The following is a 24,882-nucleotide window of genomic DNA, read 5'->3' as shown; positions in this document are numbered from 1 at the left end:
CAAGAGAAATTTCCTTTTTTCTGCAGTACGGTACAATTGTTCTCTTAAGTGGACCTCACAACCTCTTGTCAACGGTCTTTGTCCAAACAGACAAGCCTCTCACAAAGTTTGACTGTAATGTGAGCATGACATAACTGCACAGTTGAATTGGTCAGTTCAACACTTTCAGGTTGTCTAAAGTCTGCAGATTAATCCATAATCCAAGAGACTAGACCGAAACAAACAACCCCGCTGACCCAGTGTTGAGTTCCCAGAGTTTAACTGCAAGTGGCCCTTCATTAATCTGGAAACATTAGCATTTATTTCACCTCCTCAAAAGCGGCTTATTCTCTCATATAAACAAATTCTTTCTGGCTGTCAGGTAAAACTTAATAGCCACAATGTTTAGTTCGCAGATTTTGAATAGGATTTGCAGCTTGCTTTAGACAGCAATTAGAGGAAAACTATATTTTATCTGCTCATTCAAGCACTTTTAATTCATTCAGCTGAATAAGTAAATCAAACAATAATATTTTGTCTTTAAAATTTTACTAATGATTTGAGTAAAAAGCAGTTGTTTTTTGATTTTTAGGTTTTTTGATGAAAGTTATACTCATACTGACTTTATACAGTTCAAACTACGTTTTTAGAAATGTGACCTGTGACTATAAAAAAACAAAAAACTTTTAGCCCAGGTCTGGAAATCCAGAAGTTGAGTGTTCAGTATTATAACATAACCTTGTTTGAGGAAGACAGTACTGTAGTTGGTCTGTAACAGATTTCCAAATGGTCTGGTAGTAAAACATCATTTTCTTCAAAAATCTTACATGATTTTATCATATATGTTTACACTATATGTGATATCTGTTGCAAAATGTCCAAAAGAACTTTCATTAAATTACATATAGATTAATTAAACTCTGAGAAGGGCCTTTAAATATTAACTTGGTCCTTTGAAAGTTCTTCTACTAGCTTTGGGATTTCATGATTCACTGACACAATTTCATGTAGTCAGCTCAGAGCTTGGCCTGTGCTCTGCTGGATGTAGCTGCCTTTTTAATGTGAAAGTGAAGGTGCATCTCTTGGCCAGGCCAGGCCAAGCAGGTCAAGGGAGGAAGGAGGGCTTGAGTTAAAAAAAAATCCCTGGGAGAGTAGATGCTGCTGGATTGAGGGGAGGGAGATGAGGTTCAGGTTTCACCCTTACAGGGGGTCTGGGGGAAGGACTGGTATTTTGGAATATACGAAGATCCATACAAGGCACAGTGGACATAAAACCGCGGTGCTTGCCCTGACGCGGTGGGTGCAGAGTGCCAGCTGTGGCCCCGCGTTGGATTCCACTTAGATTTTGGAGGGTTTGACTGCATGGTGCCATAAGTCTCTGGGAACAAACACTGAACACACCACTGACTGAAAGCCTGGTCTCCACCGTCCCTTCATTTCTCACCCAAGCTCCTGCATGTCTGATATTTAGACATGTTCAGCTTTGTGGATTCAAGGACTGTTCTGCTACTTGTAGCATCCCAAGTTGTTTTACTATCCGTGGTCAGATGTCAGGAGGAGGACGACCGTAAGTTGCAAAGTTTTTCTTGACATTTCTCTTTTTACTTGGAAAAAATGTGGATTGTTACTGTGATGACATTACCAACTTCTTGTCTGCCTTCCCAATGTTCTCTGCCCAATGTTTCAGAAGAATAGTGGAGAAAAAAATCCACGTGCAAAGGGGTGTGATGTCAAATGAAGAGCATGAAGAGCACAATTCTGTCCCATGCAGTTCTCTGCTATAGAGCTATAGTTATACAGTTTCATCACATGCTGTTTTCAATAATGTAGTTACGAATATTTTTGATGATATTAATCTGTACTCTCAAGCAGGTTTTCAATAGTCTCTCCAAGTAAGTGAGTGTATAGTTTTCTGTAGGACAGGTGAGGCTGTCAAGGCACATCTGTGTGGGATGGAGGACCAGGTGAACAAGTGTCCATTTGTCCTCACCTGGGTCCTACTGCTCAGCCTTTCCTGCTCTGTTTGCTCTTAGTACAGTGTACAGTATATTTAGTAGTGCAGTGTAGTACAGTATATTTCAGAGGCAGATCTGCTTTAAGGAGATTCTTGATGCCTTAAATGTGTTTTCTTGCTTTTTTTCTACCATTCTCTAAAAGAAATGTGTCTTTTTGATCTGTCAGACAATTCAGGAGTTTCTAGAAAGTTAGTTTTGAGAAATTTATGGGCAAATCAAAAGTGAGTTTAATTGTTGTTTTTAAGACGTAAAATAAACCTCACACCAGCAGATTCAGGGTTTTCATGATGTGAAGTGACAGGTTCAGACAGTGTTTGACCCCAGACTAGCAGGCTCAAAGGGTAGCAGGAAGAGAGAGGGACAGAGGACAGAGTGCACAGCAGGAGCCAACAGATGATGGACATTTAGTTGTATTTATAGCAAGATGCACTTTACTGCTCCTGCTTCCAATGCCCTCTCTCCAAGCATTCATAAACTTTTAACATCTAGTTAACCCACAAATTGTAGTAAAAAGTTGTATATTTTTAGTATAGTGATGGAACAGAAAGCAGACATTACATTTGCAAGTGACCAAACTCATTTCTGATCAGGAATTAAACAGCCTTGTAACACATATGTGCTAAGTGTCACTTTCACAAATATGTTTAAAAAACAAATAACAGCAGTTGGCACGCCTGGCCTTAAGCTGTGTACATTAAACAAATCTCCCATTCTTAATTCCCCAGTGTGTTTGCACTGGCACTTGACACAGCTATGGGACCCAGATGGAGAAATTTAGAAGGACCCCCTGTTTACTTAAGGCAGCAGCTTGTCAATTGGGCACAGTATCCCTGTAAGAGAGGTTCATTCATACGAGCAACAGAGCAGGCCTGCAGGTTAAATATACTCAGCCAGCAACGTGAAATACCTCAACTAGGACTTCAGACACAACTGTTAACTGTGCCTCTTATTGACATTGCATTTTCTGCTGCTATAAAATTCTCCATATAATAACTTGGAGCATTTTTCTCACCTCCTGCCTGAATAATATTTGAAACTCCTTCATTATACTTGTCCTCCACCGATGCTTGTTTGTACTAGTGTATTTTTGGGTCAAACCAGCACCTGTTCATCAGCATCAAAGCACCAAGGCCTCATGCAGTTACATTCATGTTTAATTCCTGTGTTAATCTATTTTTTGAATGTCACTTTTTCTGTACTTTGTGCTACATTATAAAATGTTCACAGGTTTTATTTGATACAGCATAACTTTTATCTTTCTCCTTCTTCCTTGTGTGTTCTTCTCCTTCACTCATGAGCCACCTCCATCTTACCCCCTCCCTCCACTGCCATTACTCCTCCTACTTCCCTGCCCCACCCTTTGACCCACTTACATCCTCTTATTCCCACTTCCCTCTCTTAAACTAACTTTTATAACAACATCTATTATACCAACCCTCAATTCTGTATAAACTCCAAAACCTTTCCATATCTAACTCTCTCCTGAACTAACCTTTCTGTCTTCCCGTTGCTCCTGTGCTTCCTCTATCCACCTGCCACGCTCCCCCTGCTGGCCATCACAGAGGAGGCAGGTGGCTGCATCCAGGACGGCCAGCAGTATAATGATAAGGATGTGTGGAAGCCAGAGCCGTGTCGTATCTGTGTGTGCGACAGCGGAGCGGTTCTGTGTGATGAGATAATCTGCGAGGATATCAAAGAGTGTGCCAACCCTATCTTCCCATCTGGAGAGTGCTGTCCCATCTGCCCTGCTGATGCCAGTGCCCCCATTGGTTGTAATTTATTTATTCACATACCCATAAATAAATTACTCTTGTAGCTTGCATTTATCTCCCTCCTAGCTAACACTTTTGAATGGGGAACTGCCGCAGGCTCCAAATATTCTTCCTGATCAGGGCTACAGTAGACCCTGATTATAATGTGTGGGTGTAATTCCCATAGTTCTGGCTGCTCTAAAATATAATAGTTTTATGATTTGGTATTTGTATTAATGACTACTCAGTCAGCGCCTGCTGTTCCCTATTCCAAAGTCAATCTCTACTTTTTGGTTTTTCTGTAGACCAGATAAGCAACATAATCAAACTGATATCACTCCCTGAGATATGTTGTCTGGTTCTCAACTAAACCAGTCGAGATGCCTCTGCTTATTTTAACTCATGACTAAGATGAAGCCTCTGCTCATACTGAGCCACAACTCAATCATTTATATGACCCATTTGCAAAAGTAGGGTGTTTTCAGGTGATTTAACTCAGAAACAGACCAAAGTTTTCCCAACCTTTTCTGTATGAGGCCTCAAGTCAGGACCACATAGATGAACCTGTCAAAGGTTCAAGGCCTCGTAAAGAGCCACTGTATTCCTGTGGTGTCTTCAGAAATCTCCTGGTATATGAAAGTAATTACAGCATTTTTTTTTCACATTTTCCACATAATTACTCAATTAATAATGAGTAATTACATAAAAATCTCATTGCCTTTGCTGACACCCCAGTTTTTGCTCAGTAACCATCAAAACTATACAGTGTTTGAGATCAGTTGGGCATAAATGAATTCCCACAGATTTGATATAAACAAGCTTTCATCATACTTTAAAAGTAAAATCTTAGTGGCACTGGCTGCCATGCTTTATTCAGTAAGCTAAGCTTACAACTGGCTTACTTTGTATTTACAGTAACATTTTGGATCCAAACACATTCTCATCTCCTAGTCCATGCTTGCTTCTGCTTCATCTCTCATCATTAATATAATCTGGATGGGTTCTTTCCCTTTGGGTTTGGTGAATGGAATTTGATCACTTTAGCATCTTTAGATTTCTTCACAGGTCTCGTTTCCTAAGAATCACAGGCTAGATTTCAAATCAGTCTAGTGTCTGAAATGCCGATTACTTCTAATGGTGTTCTTTCTTTTCTCCTTCATCTATTCATCTGCGACATCAGAGACAGTTGGTGCTAAGGTGAGACTGTGCATTGTGGGAAAATGCTGAAATACATGCACATTCACAACAAGTAACACCATGAAAACACCACAAGTTTTTGGTTTTTGAGGACGGTGTTTCAGGCCACTGATGTAACTTCTGTCTTTTATTAATCAGGGCCAGAAAGGTGAACCCGGAGAGATTGCAGATGTAAGTATGAATCCATTGCAGTACTTCACAGTAAAGTAATGCTTTAAATAATAGATATTCCATTGCAGTACATAATACTTCCCTCAAAAGTGCTTCCCACACAAACTCATTATTGATCAAAGCAGTGGTTTCAACTGTATTGTTATTATTTGGAATAACAGATTTATTTCTCTTTTTTTTGGATCTATTAATGTTCAACACTGCACTGAATACATTCATGCTCATTATAATCCCCTACGCTGTGCACATATTTCTGAAGATTTTGCTTTGTTGAATTTCATGAAAATTAGATCTTTTTTTTTTTTTTTATTTATTGATTATTCCACTTTCCCAAACATTTTCATTTAAAGAAATGTTTGATCATTAAAGTGGCAATTTCTTGATAATAAGAGACTAACTACAATGTCCAACATTGTTTTGTTGGACTTTCTATTAAATGAGGACAAACTGTGCATTCCTGGGACATAATGAACCCAATCAAATCCGCTTAGATCCTCTCAGCAACTTCATTGAAAGTGCACATGTCAGGTGAACAAAGTCAGCCAAACCAGAGGTTAAGAGGAGGTGATGTTTTAGCAAAACCTTTCCTGTCAAACTAAATCCTCATCAGACTGTGTTTTTTGGGCTTAATGTCCACCTCCTACAAAGTTGGAATGTTCTTCTCTAATTTTAGCTGTTCAGAAACTGGCACAACCGGACATAGCATGAAAGATTGGTCTTGTATAAGTAGCCATTTATGACAACAGTCACAGACGCCTGACATAATCTTTTCTTTTATCTTTGTGCAGGTTGTAGGACCAAAAGGACCACCTGGCCCTATGGTAAATAATGGAATCTATATCTTATTATGTATTTCGTATTTATATCTTTCATTTACTTTATTTACTCTACACTTATTCAAGCAATATTTGATGAGGTGGTGTATTGATGCGCAATAATTTGATTCTTGCTAGGAGTTTTAGCAATCCTATAAATCTTACTGAGACAATTATCTTTGATTTTGCAGGGACCCCCAGGTGAGCAGGGAACACGCGGAGAAGCTGGCGCTAAGGGTGATAAGGTAAGAGACAAAACAAAAAAAACACCCTCCACCAGTCTTCCTAGTCCGTGCATCATTCAGAAGAAAGTCCCCTACATTAATGTCATAATGTGATTTCAACACTTGGTTACAAAGGGCCAAGGGCCAAAAGGGCCACATTAGGGCAACAAACAGCGGTTATGATCATTGTTATAATTGAACTGGCAAATGAATTACAGTGTTATTTAAACACAAGTGTGGGAACATTCAGATCTAATCATTCAACTGATATGAGACTTCATCTGTTAATGTTTTGTTGTAAAAGACATTGCTAAAACAAACAACTAGTGCATCCAATAATAATCAGAGAAAACAGCTTCACATACATTATACTGAGGCCAAAGCCAGAGTATAGAATTAGCATGAAGGTGTGCAACAGTGACAGCTGAGCAGCAGGACCCAGGTGAACACATGATTTCTGACCTGAAGGCTTCCTCAATCCTTAGAGGTGACTTGTGACAGGTGACTTAGAGAAAATGACCTTCTCTCTTTTTCCCTAGGGAAATCCTGGACCTCGAGGAAGAGATGGTGAGCCTGGCACCCCCGGAAACCCCGGCCCAGCTGGACCACCTGGGCCACCAGGTCTTGGAGGGGTGAGTTTCCTGGGCAGATCTGTAACACAGCATAAACAACTATTTATAATTTAGGTTTCAACACCACAGTATTACATTTATATCGCACAATACAGGATCAACAAAAACACAGATATAAATATATAGAGATGATTTAATGGTAAATTAATGATATATATAATGATTATCATCAGTATCTTTTCCATTAGTAAATCTCTTGTTTGCTCTATTTGCAAAGTAGAGGATGGATGAAACTGATGAATACATGTTTGTGCTCTGAAAAAAAGAAAGCCTCAGTACATACTGCAGGCCTACTGTGAAGGGTGAAAATGATGCTTTACTTTAGCACAAAGATGGTGCAGGCACATTTTCCTTGTGTATGTTCTTTCATAGTAACAGAGCCACCAGTTAAGTCAGTTTATGTTTGTGACTTTCAGCTGAGGCAAGGTAAACTACATAAACTGGGTCTCAGTCTCTGTGGGTTTTGTGTTTTTACAGAACTTTGCTGCTCAGATGGCTGGAGGTTTTGACGAAAAGGCCGGAGGCGCTCAGATGGGTGTGATGCAAGGACCAATGGTAAGTAGTACTGTGTGTTATGGGGACATCTTACAGGACAAATGTACTGTAAAGTTCATCTGCCACAATAACCAAACATCTGTACTGACATTTGACTGCCATGGACTTGCTGCTGAAAATACGTGGCTAAAAATAAACTGTACATCTTCACCAAGGTGGTTGCAATGCTGCCACCTGGTGGCTCAGCAGCTTCACTCTAACAGAGATTTCAGTTTACTTTATTATTTCATGCTGGCTGCTGCCACAGAACCTCAGCAGAATTTTACACTACACTAAAAAGAGTATGTTTAGGCATGAAACATATAAAAATATCTATTAAAACTATGTTCAAAAATACGTTATTTTTTATTAATCCTTAGAAATAGGTTTTGTATAAGAGATATTTTAAGGAGATAGTGACTTTAAACTAGATTTTTTTTTTCTTAATTTTCTGAGCCCAAAATGGTGCTTAGTTTAAATTAACATTATCATCACATTAACGTCACTCTCAATAGCTCTGAATGTTCTCTATTCAAGCCGCTGAATTTGTCACATTGTGCAGGAAAAAATAGACACTGGGTAAACTTCATGTTTCTCTTGCAGGGTCCTATGGGTCCTCGTGGTCCCCCTGGACCTTCTGGAGCTCCTGTAAGTACATACATTACTGCACTACATCATGATGTGATTGTTTACTATAATCAAACAGCTAATGTTGACATATATAGAGATGAATTGTTGGCATAAATGAATAAATGCCTAATAGTTTGCTTTGTCATTTGTGCCTACAGGGGCCACAGGGTTTCCAAGGTTCCCCTGGAGAGGCTGGAGAGCCTGGTCCAGCTGTAAGTATTAATAACTATACATCTTTGTGTCTAACAGGCTCACTGACTGTACTGGTCACATTTGCTGTTAAGTTTCGTGTTTACCTCAAGCACCTACTGCCACAGAAACAATGCTGATTATAAATAGTATCAAAGGAATATTTAAGTTCATCACTTCTTATTTTACACATTTAGTTCAATGGGTGGCCACTATCAAGCCAGTGCTCACATTGTGCATCACCTCTTTAACTGTCTTCATGGGGAGCGAGTGGATAACTGTCACTAAACTAACTTTGCTTTACAACAGGGAGCAATGGGACCTCGTGGACCACCTGGACCTTCTGGAAAACCAGGAAGTGATGTAAGTGTCAAGGCTTCATCCACATATGACACAGCTCATTAAAACATAGAAGCATCAAACCTGCTCTAAGCCAGGGTCAAAGGTCAAAGTAAACCACATCTTTTTTTTTTATAGATAATGACCAATGAGAAAGTTTTTACTTATGCTCTTATTTTCCAACTAATAATGCAACTATTTCAGTTTATTTCCTTATTATTTCACAATGATCTATATCATTTCCTCCTCCATGTACTTGACGCTATAACCTGTATTACCACCAGGGGGCACTGTGTGTCTCCTAACAGCACATAAGAAAATGACTGCACAAAACACAGGCTGCAAGCATACAGCAGCACCCCACGATATTAACGTGCCACGCAGCTACATCCTGTCATACAGTTACTGTAAATAGTCCTTCCACTTCCTGTTTGTTTTTAGGGTGAGGCTGGCAAACCTGGCAAAGCTGGTGAGCGTGGACCTGCAGGGCCTCAGGTGAGCAAATAATAATGAATCAATATTTGATCATTTCATACTTAAACACAAAATATTCTCAGCTGTTTCTAAATCCAGGATTACATATCAAAGTCGAGAGAAGAAAATGGAGATGAATGAAACAAATGTTTTTTGTTTTCATTTCAGGGAGCTCGTGGATTCCCTGGAACTCCTGGACTTCCTGGAATCAAAGGACACAGAGTGAGTGTTTCAACCTTTACTGCTGAACAGAAGAAGCAGGACAAAAATAACAGCTCAATCCTCACAGAGCTGCAGCCATTCGTTCATTCATTACATCATGAGGGGACTGACTGATGCATGAGTCGTGATGGGTATTTTCATGTTTCTCTGTAGGGTCATCCTGGTCTGGATGGAGCTAAAGGAGAGACTGGTGCTGCAGGAGCCAAGGTAGGATCACCACATTATCTTTACTGATAATGTCAATTTTTTAAAAAAAATCCAGATTTTCATCACTACTGTTTCCACTGTTTTCTTCTAATTTTTCTGATCTCTGTTCCTATCAGGGTGAGGGTGGTGCCCCTGGTGAGAATGGTGCTCCTGGACCCATGGTGAGTTTACAGAGCTTTATCTGGTCTAAGAAGACAACTATAGCTGTGATGCTCAGATTCAGTCCCATTTTCTATGCTTTATTTGTAAGGCTATGTGATTATTGGATATGAGAAATAATTGGTTATGTATTTAAAATAAAATGACTGAAATAAATTGATCAATTGTATCCTCTGTTCTAGGGCCCACGTGGTCTGCCTGGTGAGAGGGGACGTCCTGGAGCTGCTGGAGCTGCAGTGAGTAACAGTTTCATATCTGCTTCAATCCACTGAGCAGCAGTATGTTTCTAATCTGTTGTTTGTTACATTTTTGAATCCATTACAATTTCAACTTCATGATCTCTACATTACAAAGCGGAGAAATGACTGTCCTGTCTTTTCACTCTCCAGGGTGCCCGTGGAAATGATGGCCTGCCTGGTCCTGCTGGTCCACCTGTACGTATCATAGTTCCCACTTTGCATCCAATTCATACACTTTATGTTACTTTTAATAAGCTATTGCCTTCGATAACATGGTAACAATCAAATATGAGCCCTAACCTGCAGACTTTTCTTCTGTCAACAGGGGCCTGTTGGTCCTGCTGGAGCTCCCGGTTTCCCAGGATCCCCAGGAGCCAAGGTTTGTACAGATCACAGCATCATAGACCAGTATTTCAATGTAGGAGACCATACGTATTAAAATAAAGCAATAAAAGCCTGGTTAGTGTCACTTGAACCATTTGTGGTTAACAGCAAATTCAATTTCTACTTTGTCACTCAGTGAGTTCTTCCTGTAGCTCATTCAGAAAGTTGATCAGTCTTACTCAGTCTGGTTACACAGAATTAAATCCCTAGATTCCTACAATTGTGTCTGGTTCTTGTAGTTACTGTTTTTCATACACAAATGATCAACTTCAGTTGTATATTCTTGTAAGTAAGTAAGTGTATACTTTAGATAAAATTATTTGCAGATCAGACACATAATTTCACTATCATATATAAGGGAAAATATTATATAAGTGAGACATACAGGGAATGATAATTATACAGCTCAAAAACCTTGGTGAAAATGCAGCATTATCTTCACTTGTACAATATGGAGGTACAAAAGTTGGATACACAGGTTGGTAAAAAGCAGAACTAATGCATTTTTCCACCAGTTAATGATAAACTTATTGTGTCCTGTCAGGGAGAAGCTGGCCCTACTGGCGCCCGTGGAGCTGAAGGTGCACAGGGACCACGCGGAGAGGCTGGTACCCCAGGATCTCCCGGACCCGCCGGAGCATCGGTTCGTTTGTCATCACTCATCCTGACCATTCAGTTTTAATATCAGTTTGCTCATACAACAGCTGTTCATGCTCATTCTGACACTGTCTTTGTTAGTTTGTACTTTGTATTGACTGTTTTATTCTCTGTGTGTACAGGGTAACCCCGGTACTGATGGTATTCCTGGAGCTAAGGGATCTGCTGTAAGTCTGCTCTTCCTCTCTCTCTACATCTCTCATAGGTTTAGAATCCACTATTACCTTTTCCTGCTTTACAATGTATAATATTAATATTTTACTTGATTCTGATATTTTATTTCTTACTTCTACCTTGAAGGGTGCTCCTGGTATTGCTGGTGCCCCTGGATTCCCCGGCCCCCGTGGCCCACCTGGACCACAGGGAGCCACCGGACCTCTGGGGCCAAAGGGACAGTCTGTAAGTCACTTAGGAATAATCTAAAACTCTGTGAAATCTTGATACTTTTCACATTATGAATATTTACTGTTGTGGCTGTCTTCTTTTTTGCCATGTTTAGGGAGACCCTGGTCTTCCTGGATTCAAAGGTGAAGCTGGACCCAAAGGAGAGCTTGTGAGTTGTTCAGTTTTGACTTGATTTCAGTGACTTCTGACTATATATTCCGTAAACAACATCTTTAAGAATGCTACAGGATAGATTTACTGAGATATCTTAATTTTTCCAGGGCCCTGCTGGTCCACAAGGTCCCCATGGCCCAACTGGTGAAGAAGGAAAGAGAGGCGCCAGAGGAGAGCCTGGAGCTGCTGGACCACTTGGACCTCCAGGAGAGAGAGTAAGTAATCAGGATATACCATGATATTGTTAAAAAAGTTACATTATTATTTGTTGTTGCCATTTTTTGGACCTGTCTGATCAAAGTTGTGTTTCTGTCTGTGATGTATTCAGGGAGCTCCTGGTAACCGTGGATTCCCTGGTCAGGATGGTCTTGCTGGTGCTAAGGTGGGTCCTGAGTAAATTACATTCTTTAAATTGATCAGCTTGGTCAGCTCGCTGACTCCATTAACACAGGCTAAATCTTTGCTCTAAGCATTGTACCATTCTGCTCTGATCATGAAGCTGACATATTTCTACCACATCCATATTTAACTGCCTGATATTTAAAGCCGACTTACTTCTGTCTTCTTCAGGGTGCCCCCGGTGACCGTGGTGTTCCTGGTGCTGCTGGCCCTAAAGGTGCTACTGGAGACCCTGGACGCACAGGAGAGTCTGGCCTTCCCGGAGCCAGAGTGAGTCCCGCATCTTCACTCATTATGAGCCCAGAATCTGAGACACAGTGTTGCAAAGTTGTTGGAAAGATGTAGTCATTTTCAGCCCCGAGCCAGATAGATGTGGTTGCTCTGATCTGAGTGACTTAATTTGATTTTGTACATTGTCAAGATTTTCCCCACTTCTTGAGTGATGCTGACAATCTCTAAAAATGTGTGTGCCTTTCATAGGGTCTTACTGGTCGTCCCGGAGATGCTGGTCCTCAGGGCAAAGTTGGACCCTCTGTGAGTATAATGCTTAAAATCCTCTGGTATAGGTCTGTCAGGCTTATTAAAGCTACAGTGTTTCAGTTCTGAAATGATCTGCATCTCGACTCAACACTGTCAATTAATGGCAAGATTGTCCAAAAAATAAAATCACTATGAGGACAAGTTCTGTTTGATTTCAGAAAGGGTCTTGAACTCAGGATCAAAAACAAAAACCTAGCAGTACAGCACACTGTCCATCACTTGAACTCACTTCAATAAGATGACGTTTCTGTCCTCAGACCTTCATCAGTTTGGATTTTTCCTGATGAAGTTTTAGTTGATATAATATGCTTTTCTCACAATTTGATATGTGAGGATGAAGAGCTGCAGCAGCTGAAACATTCAAAAGCAGCTTTTATTGGACAAGACTACTGTTTATGTCCTTATAAATAACCACAATACGGCATTCACCGCATGGTCTGAAATAGAAGCTTAGTATTAAATAACACTGAATGATGTCATCTTACTTACAATTAATCAGTAGAATTGTCTACTGCTTGTAGCTTTAGGGAATCAATACAACTGAGAACAGAGCAGTTTACACACTCTTCTACCAGCCATAGAGCCTGACCTCTTTTTTGCATGCTGTATAATCATATACTCTATCAAGATTTTCACACATAAGTTTCAACTTCTAAGTTAATTTCTGGGTTTCTGTGTTGATTTCTGATTTTTACCTTGTGCCTTTCATAGGGTGCTGCTGGTGAGGACGGTCGCCCCGGCCCACCTGGTCCTCAGGGAGCCCGTGGACAGCCAGGAGTGATGGGATTCCCTGGACCAAAGGGAGCCAATGTATGTGTTTAGGGTTTTTATGAAAGTAGCATGGGAACACTTCATTATTGCACACAATATAATGAAAAGCTGAGACTATACACCCATCCTTGTACAGAATAAATAAATAAGACCTTCTGCCGGTCATTTAATGGGATTTCTCTTCCACAGGGTGAAGCTGGAAAGCCAGGAGAGAAGGGTCTTGTGGGTCGTCCTGGTCTGAGAGTAAGTACATGTTCTGCATAAATACTTTAACTTTCCTCCAAATCTCACAAATGAAACCATCATTTTCTGTCTCCAGATCACTTTTCATAGTTTATGTATTCCCCTCTGAACAGGGTCTGTCTGGAAAAGATGGTGAGACTGGTGCTAGTGGACCTCCTGGCCCTGCTGTGAGTATTTTAGTATAATTTCATGATGTGAGATATGTCTTACACTCAGCTGACAGTCCTCACTTGTACTTGCTCCTGGCTGATCACCTGTGCTTGGCTCTGTCCTAGGGACCTGCTGGAGAGAGAGGAGAGCAAGGACAGCCTGGACCTTCTGGCTTCCAGGTGAGTTTATTCTCTCTGATACACCTGTGAGAAAAAACAAAAAATAAATTCAAAGCTTGAATATTAATACGAGCAGATATCAATACAGACTGTTATTCAGAGACAGTAACCCCAGAGTGATTTACTCAGGAAAACAGCAGAATTATAAGCAATAACCTAATCTATATTTACAGATATCATATAACTAATCTCTTTGCTGTTGTTGGACAGGGTCTGCCTGGACCCGCTGGTTCCCCTGGAGAGGCTGGAAAACCTGGAGATCAAGTGAGTGTTTATTCTGTCCAATTGCATCTGTAGGTCTGTCTTTGTTGACAAACCCCTTCAATCCACTAGACGCAAACAAGCAAGCGTCCTAGAGCTGGTATAGGACCACCTACATGCCATATGACAGTATTTCTGAGCAGTCTACCCTTCCTAACATTAAATGGCATACATGGATGTGATATGAAGTGACCGTGCCCTAATGGTAGGAAAGTATAGTGAAGGGAGTAAAAGAGAGGTAAAAACAGCCTCTGAGCCAGATGGTCCATCACTACTCTGTCGTCACAATCAGGAAAAAACAACATCTATAGTGCAATATCTGCTGTGTAGATAACAATGACCTCTCTACAGTACACTACTGTAAAAGCCCATTTCATTACAGCAGAATGGTTTTCAATCTCATTCAAATGTCTCTGATTACATTACAACATTCTGGAGACCAGTGTAAAATTAACTGTCCCTGATCATCATACTTGGACTAACAGTGAAAGCTCCACAGATGTTTTAAGACTTTTGTTTATATGTGTAATTCCACCAAAACCTGGAATAAAACCGTCTGTTTTCTCTTTGCAGGGTGTTCCTGGAGAGGGCGGAGCTCCTGGTGCTGTTGGACCTAGAGTGAGTTTCCATGTTCCATGTTGGCTTCTTGTCTACATTGCAAAGAGTGACATTTATGTAGTAAACTATCATTTACAGTTCATACGCGTACATTATGCTAAGTGTCTACCGCTTCCTTTTACTCCTACTGATACAGTGTCTTTTTGTTTCCTAACAGGGAGAACGTGGATTCCCTGGTGAGCGCGGTGGTGCTGGATCTCAGGGTCTTCAGGGACCCCGTGGACTTCCTGGAACACCTGGATCTGATGGACCCAAGGTCAGTGGATCACCCTGAAAGAGATTTAAGATTTAAATGTCACATGGGTATCCTCTGTGCCAGGTTATACAACAGCAGCTCCTCCACTAGAGTTTAAATTATTCAGCACGTCCAGTGTGCAGCTGCAGCTTGAACGACTCTGTGCAGAAATCTGAGTCGACAGGATTTATGGATGTTAATCCAGGAAACCAGTGATCATCATATGTGCATCACATGACACATGCAAAAGTCTATTTCATCAAAGTAGACTTGTCCTAGTTCATTAGGTGTTCTTAAGAGGATGACATTTAAATTACATTTCATTCTGATTTGAGAATAATTTCTTTGCTATCTCAATAGTAAAAATAACAAACAGGATGATCATTAACATTTGCCCACACTCAGGTTCACTCAATTCATAGGAAATAAGTAGACATGAAAACATTTGACTGACAAGTGATCTCCTGTTTCTAACTCAGGGAGCCATTGGACCAGCTGGTGCTGCTGGACCTCAGGGACCCCCCGGCCTGCAGGGTATGCCTGGAGAGAGAGGAACTGGTGGCATCCCAGGACCTAAGGGAGACAGAGTGAGTAACATATTGTTTTAGAAAGTGTTATAACTGACATTTATTCTTACATTATGGATTACTTCATGAGTGAAATGGTAAATTTGAACAGAGCAAATGTCATGAGCAGAGGCCTTGTCGTATCACGTATGATTAACATGCAGCCTTCCTCTTTGTCCAACAGGGTGACAATGGACAGAAGGGACCCGAGGGTGCTCCTGGAAAGGATGGCTCCAGAGTGAGTTCAAAATGAATCATTAATCTTTTTTTTTTTTTGTCTATTATTACAGCATGAAGTTTTTTTTTGGCAGTCATCAAACAAAAAGAGTGACAGTTGACCTCATTCAAACTCTGTTCTCTTTAACTTGTTTCTACATCTATGCTTTCTTCTTTCTCAGGGTTTGACTGGTCCTATTGGTCCTCCTGGCCCATCTGGACCCAACGGTGCCAAGGTAAGAATAACAGTGTTACCCTGTGGATTGTTAAAGTGATTATCAGCTAAATTGGATTAACTGGAGTCGATTTTACTTTAACATCCATATTGATTTGGTTGGTTTGACTGACTGTTTCTCTCCAATCCAGGGTGAGACTGGACCTAGTGGACCTTCTGGTGCTCCTGGTACTCGCGGTGCTCCTGTAAGTACCTCTTTATGTCATATGTACATGTCACAGTATGCAGTATACACCTAGACTGATCAGCTGTGTGAGTGAGCCAGCTGACAGAGGAGCAGGCATAGAGTTGATCTTTTTTGTGCCATGGATAAAATGTAACTACATTCTCCACAATTACTTGTAAAACCATATAACACGTCACACTCTGATGCTTCTAAACAAGCACTAACTTGGTGTGACTGAGTCCAAACTGAGCAGAAAAACTGGTATAAAGAGCATTAAATGTTCAAGTCTGAAATGGAATAGCATCCTGTACCCTGGACAGAGTATGTTGCTGTTGCTCACAAATTAATAGCATTACAATAACATAATAAGGGGCTCTAACAGCCACAACGCAGACACTAAATTGAATTTGTACAGTGTACAGACATTGTCACTGACTATTAAGCTCAAATTGGAGCAGACTGAAACTTTACTTCCCTTTAAAAGATGTTTCCAGCAGAAAAACTGATCCACACAGTGAGAGGTAGAGTTTAGGCCTTTGTTACATTTCATGACAGCCCTGACTGTGCAAATGCTTATGATCAGATAAGGATGTTTACCACTTGTACTACAGGAAGAGTAACATGTTCGTGAACATGTAGAAAGAACAGGATAATGAGCAGATTGCACAACAGTCATTTTCTTATTTTTTTTTCACTCCATAATTACTTATATGTGTCCAAAACCAAATAAACACAGTGTCTGAGAAGAATTTTGAAATAAAGAAATAACTGATCATTCAAACAGCAATAATATCTCACACCGAGCTTTACCTCACTGACCACCTTTGTCTTCTGTCCTCTTGCAGGGTGACCGTGGTGAGGGCGGTCCTCCTGGACCTGCTGGCTTTGCTGGACCTCCTGTAAGTAAAAATCAACACAATACCTTTAGTTGAAATTAACTGACTGGAAAATGTAATTTTTCACTTTCATTCATCGACATTCTGCCAATATTAACGTTCTGTTTAAAATATCCAGGGTGCAGATGGTCAGCCCGGTGCCAAGGGAGAGCTTGGTGAGGGTGGACAGAAGGGAGAGGCTGGTGCTCCTGGACCCCAGGGACCATCAGGGGCTCCTGGACCTGTGGTGAGTACTTGACCTCAAAATAATTCCCTCAAACCAGATTAATGTACAGTATCTTACGTCACATCTCTGGATCAAATGAAACTGGCGATGGGAACACTTTATACAAGAGCATTTACAATGCTTTACAATCACACTGGTGTAACATGAACATGATTAATTGTAATTCCTCTTTTTTTAGGGACCTACTGGTGTATCTGGACCTAAAGGAGCTCGTGGTGCTCAGGGAGCTCCTGTAAGTAAATCATATTGTTTCTTTATCACAGGAACAAACCATCCCACAATATATCAGCTGAATGGAGATACAGACGTTTCATATTACATTGCACAGACACCTTCATTCATTCATACATTGAGTTATTAATTTATCTTACTTGAGTGCAATAAGCAATTAGTAACACTCAATATACTTAACATAAGAAAGACCAAGTTTAGAACTAAAACAACTTGTCGATCAACTAACCCAACTCTAAAAAAATATTGATGATCAATAATCTAAAATATAGAACATTCACTAATTCCCCAGTTGCAGTTTTTCTTTAGTAAATTGTAACTTATGGTATACAATCTCAAATTAGGCATCATGGGCCAACATCAGCAATGGTTTGTGACACAGCTCAAGTAAGACAAGGGGCACGGCCTCATCATGTCTGATAAATATATAGTAGGAGAACTATAAACTCAGCTGCTCCGGCCTGTATCAGCAGCACAACGTCGCATTCAAAGCTGTTCTTGAAACGTTCACAGCAGCTGGATTCTGTGCTAAGAAAACCATACAACAGTGATAGGGTTAGCATTAAGGAAAATAACAGCCTGTGGGCGTGAGTTTAAAATACAGCTACTCTAGATAACAATATCGATACAAGGCTCATATACATTCTGAGTAATATGTCTCTTCAACACAAGTATGTGGCAGTCTAACAGTCTAACATAAATGGCATGTGACATTTTTAGGTAGTGGTAAAATTTGATTCAAACATAAATGAAACAGGCCACTGTTTATCATGCTTGCATTAAATCTTCTGTATAGTCATCCGACGCAGAAGATCAATTTGAGTGATTTCTGTCAAATATAACAACACAGCATTATATAATTACATGTATTGTATGTGACTTTAAATAATACTCAAAACATATTGAAAAACTAGGCCTGCATCTCCCCCTCATCTGTCAATCCACAGTTGAACCAATATGCTGACCCCTGCCACACAGGCTCTTTTGATTCACTTTGGTGTTGTCACATATAGGAAGAGTAAAATACATTATTTGTATTTGCTGAATGTTTCCTCTTAATTTGATAACATCCTAGTACATCTTAATGATGGATAGCCATGCAACAGGTTGCGTATGTTAATGTTTATTGAACTCTTTTTATTCTTGACAGGGTGCCACTGGTTTCCCTGGTGCTGCTGGCAGAGTTGGACCTCCTGGCCCTAATGTAAGTACTTCATCAATAATAAATTCCAAGAAGAGATGCGCTTGCTGGGTCAGTCTAATATAATTTTTTGTTTGTGTATGTCTGCTCGTACTTACTCTCTGTCTTCCCATCACAGGGTAACCCTGGTGCTGCTGGTCCTGCTGGTCCTGCTGGTAAAGACGGACCAAAGGGTGCTCGTGGTGACGCTGGTGTCCCAGGAAGACAGGGAGACGCTGGGCTTCGTGGACCTCCTGGACAACAAGGAGAGAAGGGAGAGGCTGGAGAGGATGGACCACCTGTGAGTTTGATTTTGCACCTCACATTCAAACCCATTAGTACTAGTCAGTGGAGTCATACTCTGAGACAACATCCAGTCTAATATTCACAAATAAACTGAATGAAAACTGCATGTTACTGACATGAGAACATTCGAGATCCTTACACTCTGAATTCAGCTAAATATGAACATTTCATGACTCAGACTTCTCCTTCCTGACTCTGTAGGGTGCTGATGGACCTTCAGGTCCTCAGGGTCTGGCTGGATCCCGTGGTATTGTTGGTTTGCCCGGTCAGCGTGGAGAGAGAGGCTTCCCTGGTCTCCCTGGACCTTCTGTAAGTGCCTTCATCCATGCATGATTTTTTAGCTTTAGCTTCCATGTAAGCTGTTTGAAATGTTACAATTTCCCATATCTGTCTAACATTTGCAGACCCCTCAGCCTTTTTAAAAATGTATTCACTCATATCAGACAGGCCTTCATCTTACTGTAAGTCTGTATTACATTTGAGACTTAAGTCTTATTAGGTATCCTTGAATTTTCACTCTTATTTTCATAAAGAGTGATTCTGTTTCTTAGTGAATGGACACAAAATCTAGATCAACTGAAAGTCAGAAGATTATTCTGGGCCTTCAATGTCAAAGGAGCTCCTGAAATATAATAAAACATTTCCTTTGTGTTTAGGGAGAGCCTGGCAAACAGGGAGCTCCTGGTTCTGGTGGCGACCGTGGACCTCCTGGACCTGTGGGACCCCCTGGACTTACTGGACCAGCTGGAGAGACTGGTAGAGAGGTGAGAACTAAACAATAGTGACATGTAAAAAATCCAAATTTCTGGAGATCAGTTATTTATCCACTTGTCTGACTGTAGAAACAATAATCACACTTAGAGTAGCAGTAAATTGAACAATGGCCATATTAACATTATACTCAGGAAATAAAATGTTCTCTATCTCTATTTGTCTATCTATGAAATTAAATGTACGCCATGTCATTAAACAGGGTACCCCAGGATCAGATGGACCTCCTGGTAGGGACGGAGCTGTTGGAGCCAAGGTTAGAGAGAAAATCTGAAACTAGTCCAACAAATAACACTTTTTGACAAACATCTGTTATCCTGAGTCATCACCTTGTGTCCTCCTGTAGGGAGAGCGAGGTAACACTGGGCCTTCTGGCGCCCCTGGAGCTCCCGGTGCCCCTGGTGCCCCCGGACCCGTTGGACCCCTCGGCAAGCAGGGAGACAGAGGAGAGTCTGTAAGTAACACAGGACACTGTAAGGGATCATAGGCACAAATTTTGAGCACTGCTTCAAATTTTAAATGTTAACATGACGAAACACCGACACATGTACTTCTTTCTCTAGGGTGCTCAAGGACCTGGAGGACCCCCTGGACCCGCTGGTGCTAGAGGAATGGCTGTAAGTCTCATCATCTATAACTGCAACTGAATCATTATGTTTTTGTAGATAATATTTGATTTAGTTAATTAAAAGTGCTACACATACGCAGCCATAAATTTTCATACATAACAAACTTTTACTCCAGGGTCCCCAAGGACCACGTGGAGACAAGGGAGAGGCTGGTGAGACTGGAGAGAGGGGACAGAAGGGTCACCGTGGATTCACTGGTCTGCAGGGTCTTCCTGGACCTCCTGTAAGTCATTCAAATCTAATTCTTCTCCTCTGCAGAACCATTTTTAATCTCTTTTCTGTCATCTGATCTGTTATTATCTTTGTCTAAACAGGGTCCCGCTGGAGATTCTGGAGCTGCTGGACCTGCAGGACCAAGCGGTGCCAAGGTAAGAAAACTGACCTGAAGCAAAGAGCAAAAGAGAAGAAAAACTCTTATTACATTTCCATCCTGCAGCTTTAACACCCAAGATATGTGATGGTAATGAAGGGCACAGGTTAGTCTTTTTGTAATTCTCCAATCACCTGACGAAGACGGGGACAGGAAAGGCCACCTGCTTTAATTACCCACTGCTGTGATAAGATGGGCAGCCGAGGCATTTTGTAATTACTCTCCACAAGGAAAAGAGGCAGACTGGCCGTGATTTGTGAATCCACTCCTGCTGAGATCGGAAATGGGCTTCAATATCTATTCTAGATTAGCAAAGCACTGTGCATGATAAGAAAAATGAAGGGAAATGTCACCATACAAATAATCTTCATCCATAATAAGGCAAAGGGTCTGGAGGTGATTGGGATAATAGAGAGAAACTGGTGCTGCATTTGAATTGGTTTATCAGATTTTTTCTTCTCATCCAGACTCTAAGGTGGATGTAAAAAATAAAAACTTTAGTTTTACACTTTGTCTGACTGAAAGCTCAAGTTCAGTAAATCAAATAGTGTTTCATATTTACAACCAATAGTTTTTATTTTAATGTAATACTCACTGTGTCTGTAGGGACCACCTGGACCAGCTGGACCTGCTGGCAAAGATGGATCTAATGGACAGCTTGGCCCTATTGGACCTCCTGGACCTCGTGGACGCTCTGGAGAGACTGGTCCTGCTGTACGTAACATGTCATTAGATAAATTAAATCTATAACCACCACAAACAAGCCTGTATATTGTACTGCTTCGATGCTGTCTTACTAAACCTGATTGTACACATTGTGATCCATTTGTTGCTTTTGCCCTCCATCAGGGTCCTCCTGGTAACGCTGGACCCCCTGGTCCTCCTGGTCCTCCCGGCCCCGGCATCGACATGTCTGCCTTCGCCGGTCTGGGTCAGACTGAGAAGTCCCCCGATCCTCTCAGGTACATGAGGGCTGATGAGGCCTCCAGCTCCCTGAGGCAGCACGACGTCGAGGTTGATTCTACACTCAAGTCCCTCAACAACCAGATTGAGAACCTGCGCAGCCCCGACGGCTCCCAGAAGAACCCTGCTCGCACCTGCAGAGACCTGAAACTGTGCCACCCTGAGTGGAAGAGCGGTAAGTAGGTCGGAGGGGTCGAAAAAATTATAAATGGAAAGAAAGTTTGCTGATGTGTTCACTTTTAGTCTTAAAAATGTTCCTAACTGGTGAATACATTGTTTCAACTACCAACAGCTCTAGTTTAGATATTTCTAAGAAAGTCTTTGGGCATGTTCAGACTGCGCTTGAGTGACATTTCTGGAGATTGAGATTGAGATTTTTGGCATCTATTCGGGTTCTTTCAAGTACAAAGACTTCAGTGACTTCAGTAAACTCCCAGCATGCCTCCACCAAACACCAAGGTGTGATCAGACACTGAAAACTACTTGAATACACCTATATGTTATATATATGCTTTCAAGTATAACTCAGTGTGTAGCTTTCAGGTTTCTGATTAGGACCCTGTGCCACAGAACTGACTTTAAACTGTATCCAGTCTATATGAAGGGAAATTCCTGTAAAACACATATCTAACATGGTGTTTTGGTATGAGCCAGGTTTATGGTAAAAACAAATTTCACCAAAGTTGCATTTAATTTCTCAGTTTCACTCCTTATTAACCGATTTCTCTCATCTCTCCAGGTGACTACTGGGTTGACCCCAACATTGGCAGCACAGCCGATGCCATCAAGGTCTTCTGCAACATGGAGACTGGAGAGACCTGCGTCTACCCGAACATCGCCAAGGTACCACAGAAGAACTGGTGGACCAGCAAGAGCAAGGACCGCAAACACATCTGGTTCGGAGAGACCATGAATGGAGGATTCCACGTGAGTCATTCATATATCACTTAAGATCTTTTTTTTTTCTTTCTACAAACTGATCCTGAAGAACTAAATGATCCTCAACATGAAGGCTGCTAATTAACTCCCCTGCTCATTGTCTGGCTCTGCAGTTCGACTACGCTCAGGATGGACCTGCTGCCAACGCTGCCAGCGTCCAGCTGACCTTCTTGAGGCTTCTGTCCACTGAGGCATCCCAGAACCTCACTTACCACTGCAAGAACAGCATTGCCTACATGGACCAGACCACAGGCAACCTGAAGAAGGCTTTGCTGCTGCAGGGCTCCAACGATGTGGAGATCCGTGCAGAGGGCAACAGTCGCTTCACATACAGCGTGTTGGAGGATGGCTGCAAGGTGAGAGCAGACAGCTGCAACTCAGAACCAGAAGAAAAGTATCTCTTTTAGGTTTCATATATGTATAATTGTCATTGTATCTTACACGCGTCTCCACTCTCAACCAACAGAAACACACAGACCGATGGGGCAAGACTGTCTTTGAGTACAAAACACAGAAGACCTCCCGTCTGCCAATCGTGGACATTGCTCCTATGGACATCGGAGGAGCGGATCAGGAGTTTGGCGTGGATGTAGGCGCAGTCTGCTTCTTGTAAAGTGGAGTATCACAATGGCCCCCCAAATAACAGGAAATAAATGAAACTCAACCATGAAACATTACACACACTTCCACAATAAAGAAGACTGGAAATTATAAAAGAAAATTGATACTTTTTCTCTCACAACGAAGTGCTCTCCAAGTTGTACTCCCTGGATGTTAGCACTGAAGGGCACCGGCAATATCTGTACACCACACCAGCATTCTCTGTCAACCCGCTTCCTGAGATCCAGTCATGTTTCCCATGGCCCACTGTTGACGGGAATGAGTCAGAGCCAGGAGGAAGAGGGACCAAGCGAACAAGTTATGGAGAACAGAAACATGACTTGATGTCACTTATTTATTGTCTAACCTGAATGGGCAGAGTTGAGGTAGGACTGGACGGGTTTACTTTGTAAGTACGACAAGCCCCCTTTCCACTACAGAACAGCCGCACAACCTCTGTCCCAGTCCTACTCCATCTCCCTCCCTGTTTCCCTCCTGACACACAAATACGGCATTTTGAATCAGTGTAGACCAAAAACATATATATATTCTCAGTAAGTAAAATCAAATCCAGGTGCTCCAGGCCTGTCCATCACGAGCAGGAGCAAAACCTTTACTGTGTATTATAAATCCTTGGTTCTATTGTTGTAAAAGTCTGTGTTTATAAACAACCAGATGGTTTTATATATATTTCCACATTATGTGTGTACATGTGTCTATATGCACACCAACACTTTTTGGAAAGTGAGGATACATTTGGGATGTATGTTTCAGTGTCCTGTACCCCATGACTGCCCATCAGAAGAAGGCCCAGTTCTCCAAAAAAAAAAAAAAAAAAAAGATTTGTTTTGAAGAATTTGAGGGAAATCAATTTTGCCTTTTTATTGTAGTCATCCAGATCGTTTAAAGCTACCTCACGCTGAAAAACAAAGTGAAAATGTTGAGTTTAAATCTGAGCTGACCAAAACATTAGCTTTCAGGTGGATCTGGGGCTGAACGGCCATCTTTGCTTTGGGTTGCTCTCTCTTCAGAAGGTGCTATGAGTTCTGTAATTCTCCACCAAACGCCCCCCCCCCCTCCCCCTACCCGAATTCCCACTAGCCTCACACCACACATTCACACTCCACCCTGGAGGAGGGGTGCAGCCGGGTTAAGACAGGGGAGACAGGGGCTACTTGGAGACCTCCTCTTGAGTCCAGATCCCCAAAGCTGAGCGTGGGACTCTGAGGACGGTCACTTAATAAAAAAAAAAAAAACCAGGGTGGGTTGTCTCTGTGTGTGTGAGGGCGTGTACATTTTTTTAATTAATTTTATTATGACCATGATCATTTTTGTTTTTATTTTGTTACACTTCTAATTGCTGTAAATTGGAAAATAAAAGGAAAACCGAATTAAGAATGAAGTTGATTTTTAATTGAGTTTTGAATAAAAACAGAAATGGCGCGGGGATGTATTTCTTCTCTCAACAGAACCATTCATGTGTGCTTAAATGTTTTTTTTTTTTTTGTTAAACTTGTATTTCTTGAGGTCAGTTACTCTTGACTGTGAGTGCGTAGTCAGTGTGCATGTGTGTGTGTGTGTGTGAAAGTTTAAGACTGTGATGCAAGTGTGTGTTTTCATGAGAGAATCTCATAACAAAAAGGAACAAACGTACTGTATTCGTTCTGCGGTTTCAGGGTGGGGCTGGGCGTCGTTGGCTCCTGTTTGTCTGAACTAATAGGCATAAATAAAGAACATTTTGTTGACTGGAATCTAGTATTTTGTAGAGTAATGATGCATGAACAGCTGCATCACTACTTGTCTGTACTGTGGCCTG

General features: G+C 41.3%; 1 protein-coding gene across 2 annotated transcripts; it reads left to right on the top strand.

Moving 5' to 3' along the window:
* Nucleotides 1–1,247: 1,247 nt before the first annotated feature.
* Nucleotides 1,248–24,811, top strand: col2a1a (collagen, type II, alpha 1a). Of its 2 annotated transcripts, XM_023406206.2 has the most exons (54): nt 1,248–1,546; nt 3,557–3,763; nt 4,926–4,942; nt 5,081–5,113; nt 5,902–5,934; nt 6,120–6,173; nt 6,692–6,784; nt 7,262–7,339; nt 7,922–7,966; nt 8,107–8,160; nt 8,447–8,500; nt 8,918–8,971; nt 9,119–9,172; nt 9,326–9,379; nt 9,496–9,540; nt 9,721–9,774; nt 9,928–9,972; nt 10,103–10,156; nt 10,706–10,804; nt 10,941–10,985; nt 11,119–11,217; nt 11,318–11,371; nt 11,484–11,591; nt 11,705–11,758; nt 11,947–12,045; nt 12,256–12,309; nt 13,027–13,125; nt 13,276–13,329; nt 13,443–13,496; nt 13,605–13,658; nt 13,869–13,922; nt 14,493–14,537; nt 14,695–14,793; nt 15,252–15,359; nt 15,523–15,576; nt 15,737–15,790; nt 15,921–15,974; nt 16,801–16,854; nt 16,970–17,077; nt 17,256–17,309; nt 18,459–18,512; nt 18,628–18,789; nt 18,996–19,103; nt 19,451–19,558; nt 19,768–19,821; nt 19,912–20,019; nt 20,129–20,182; nt 20,310–20,417; nt 20,509–20,562; nt 21,171–21,278; nt 21,414–21,702; nt 22,267–22,454; nt 22,580–22,822; nt 22,933–24,811. In XM_023406206.2, the coding sequence occupies exons 1-54, from the start codon at nt 1,453–1,455 to the stop codon at nt 23,077–23,079; spliced, it is 4,464 nt and encodes a 1,487-aa protein (XP_023261974.1). In that variant the 5' UTR covers nt 1,248–1,452; the 3' UTR covers nt 23,080–24,811. The 2 variants fall into 2 exon arrangements, with proteins under 2 accessions (XP_023261974.1, XP_023261975.1); XM_023406207.2 differs by lacking the exon at nt 3,557–3,763 and having other exon boundaries at nt 1,249–1,546.
* Nucleotides 24,812–24,882: the final 71 nt, after the last annotated feature.

Source organism: Seriola lalandi, unplaced genomic scaffold (genome assembly GCF_002814215.2).
Source record: "Seriola lalandi dorsalis isolate HSWRI2012SDOR001 ecotype SW California unplaced genomic scaffold, Sedor1 jcf7180002054297, whole genome shotgun sequence".
In the NCBI taxonomy this organism is placed as follows: Eukaryota; Metazoa; Chordata; class Actinopteri; order Carangiformes; family Carangidae; genus Seriola; species Seriola lalandi.
The sequence above is the reverse complement of the archived record's forward strand: the minus strand, read 5'-3'. Positions and strand labels throughout refer to the sequence as shown.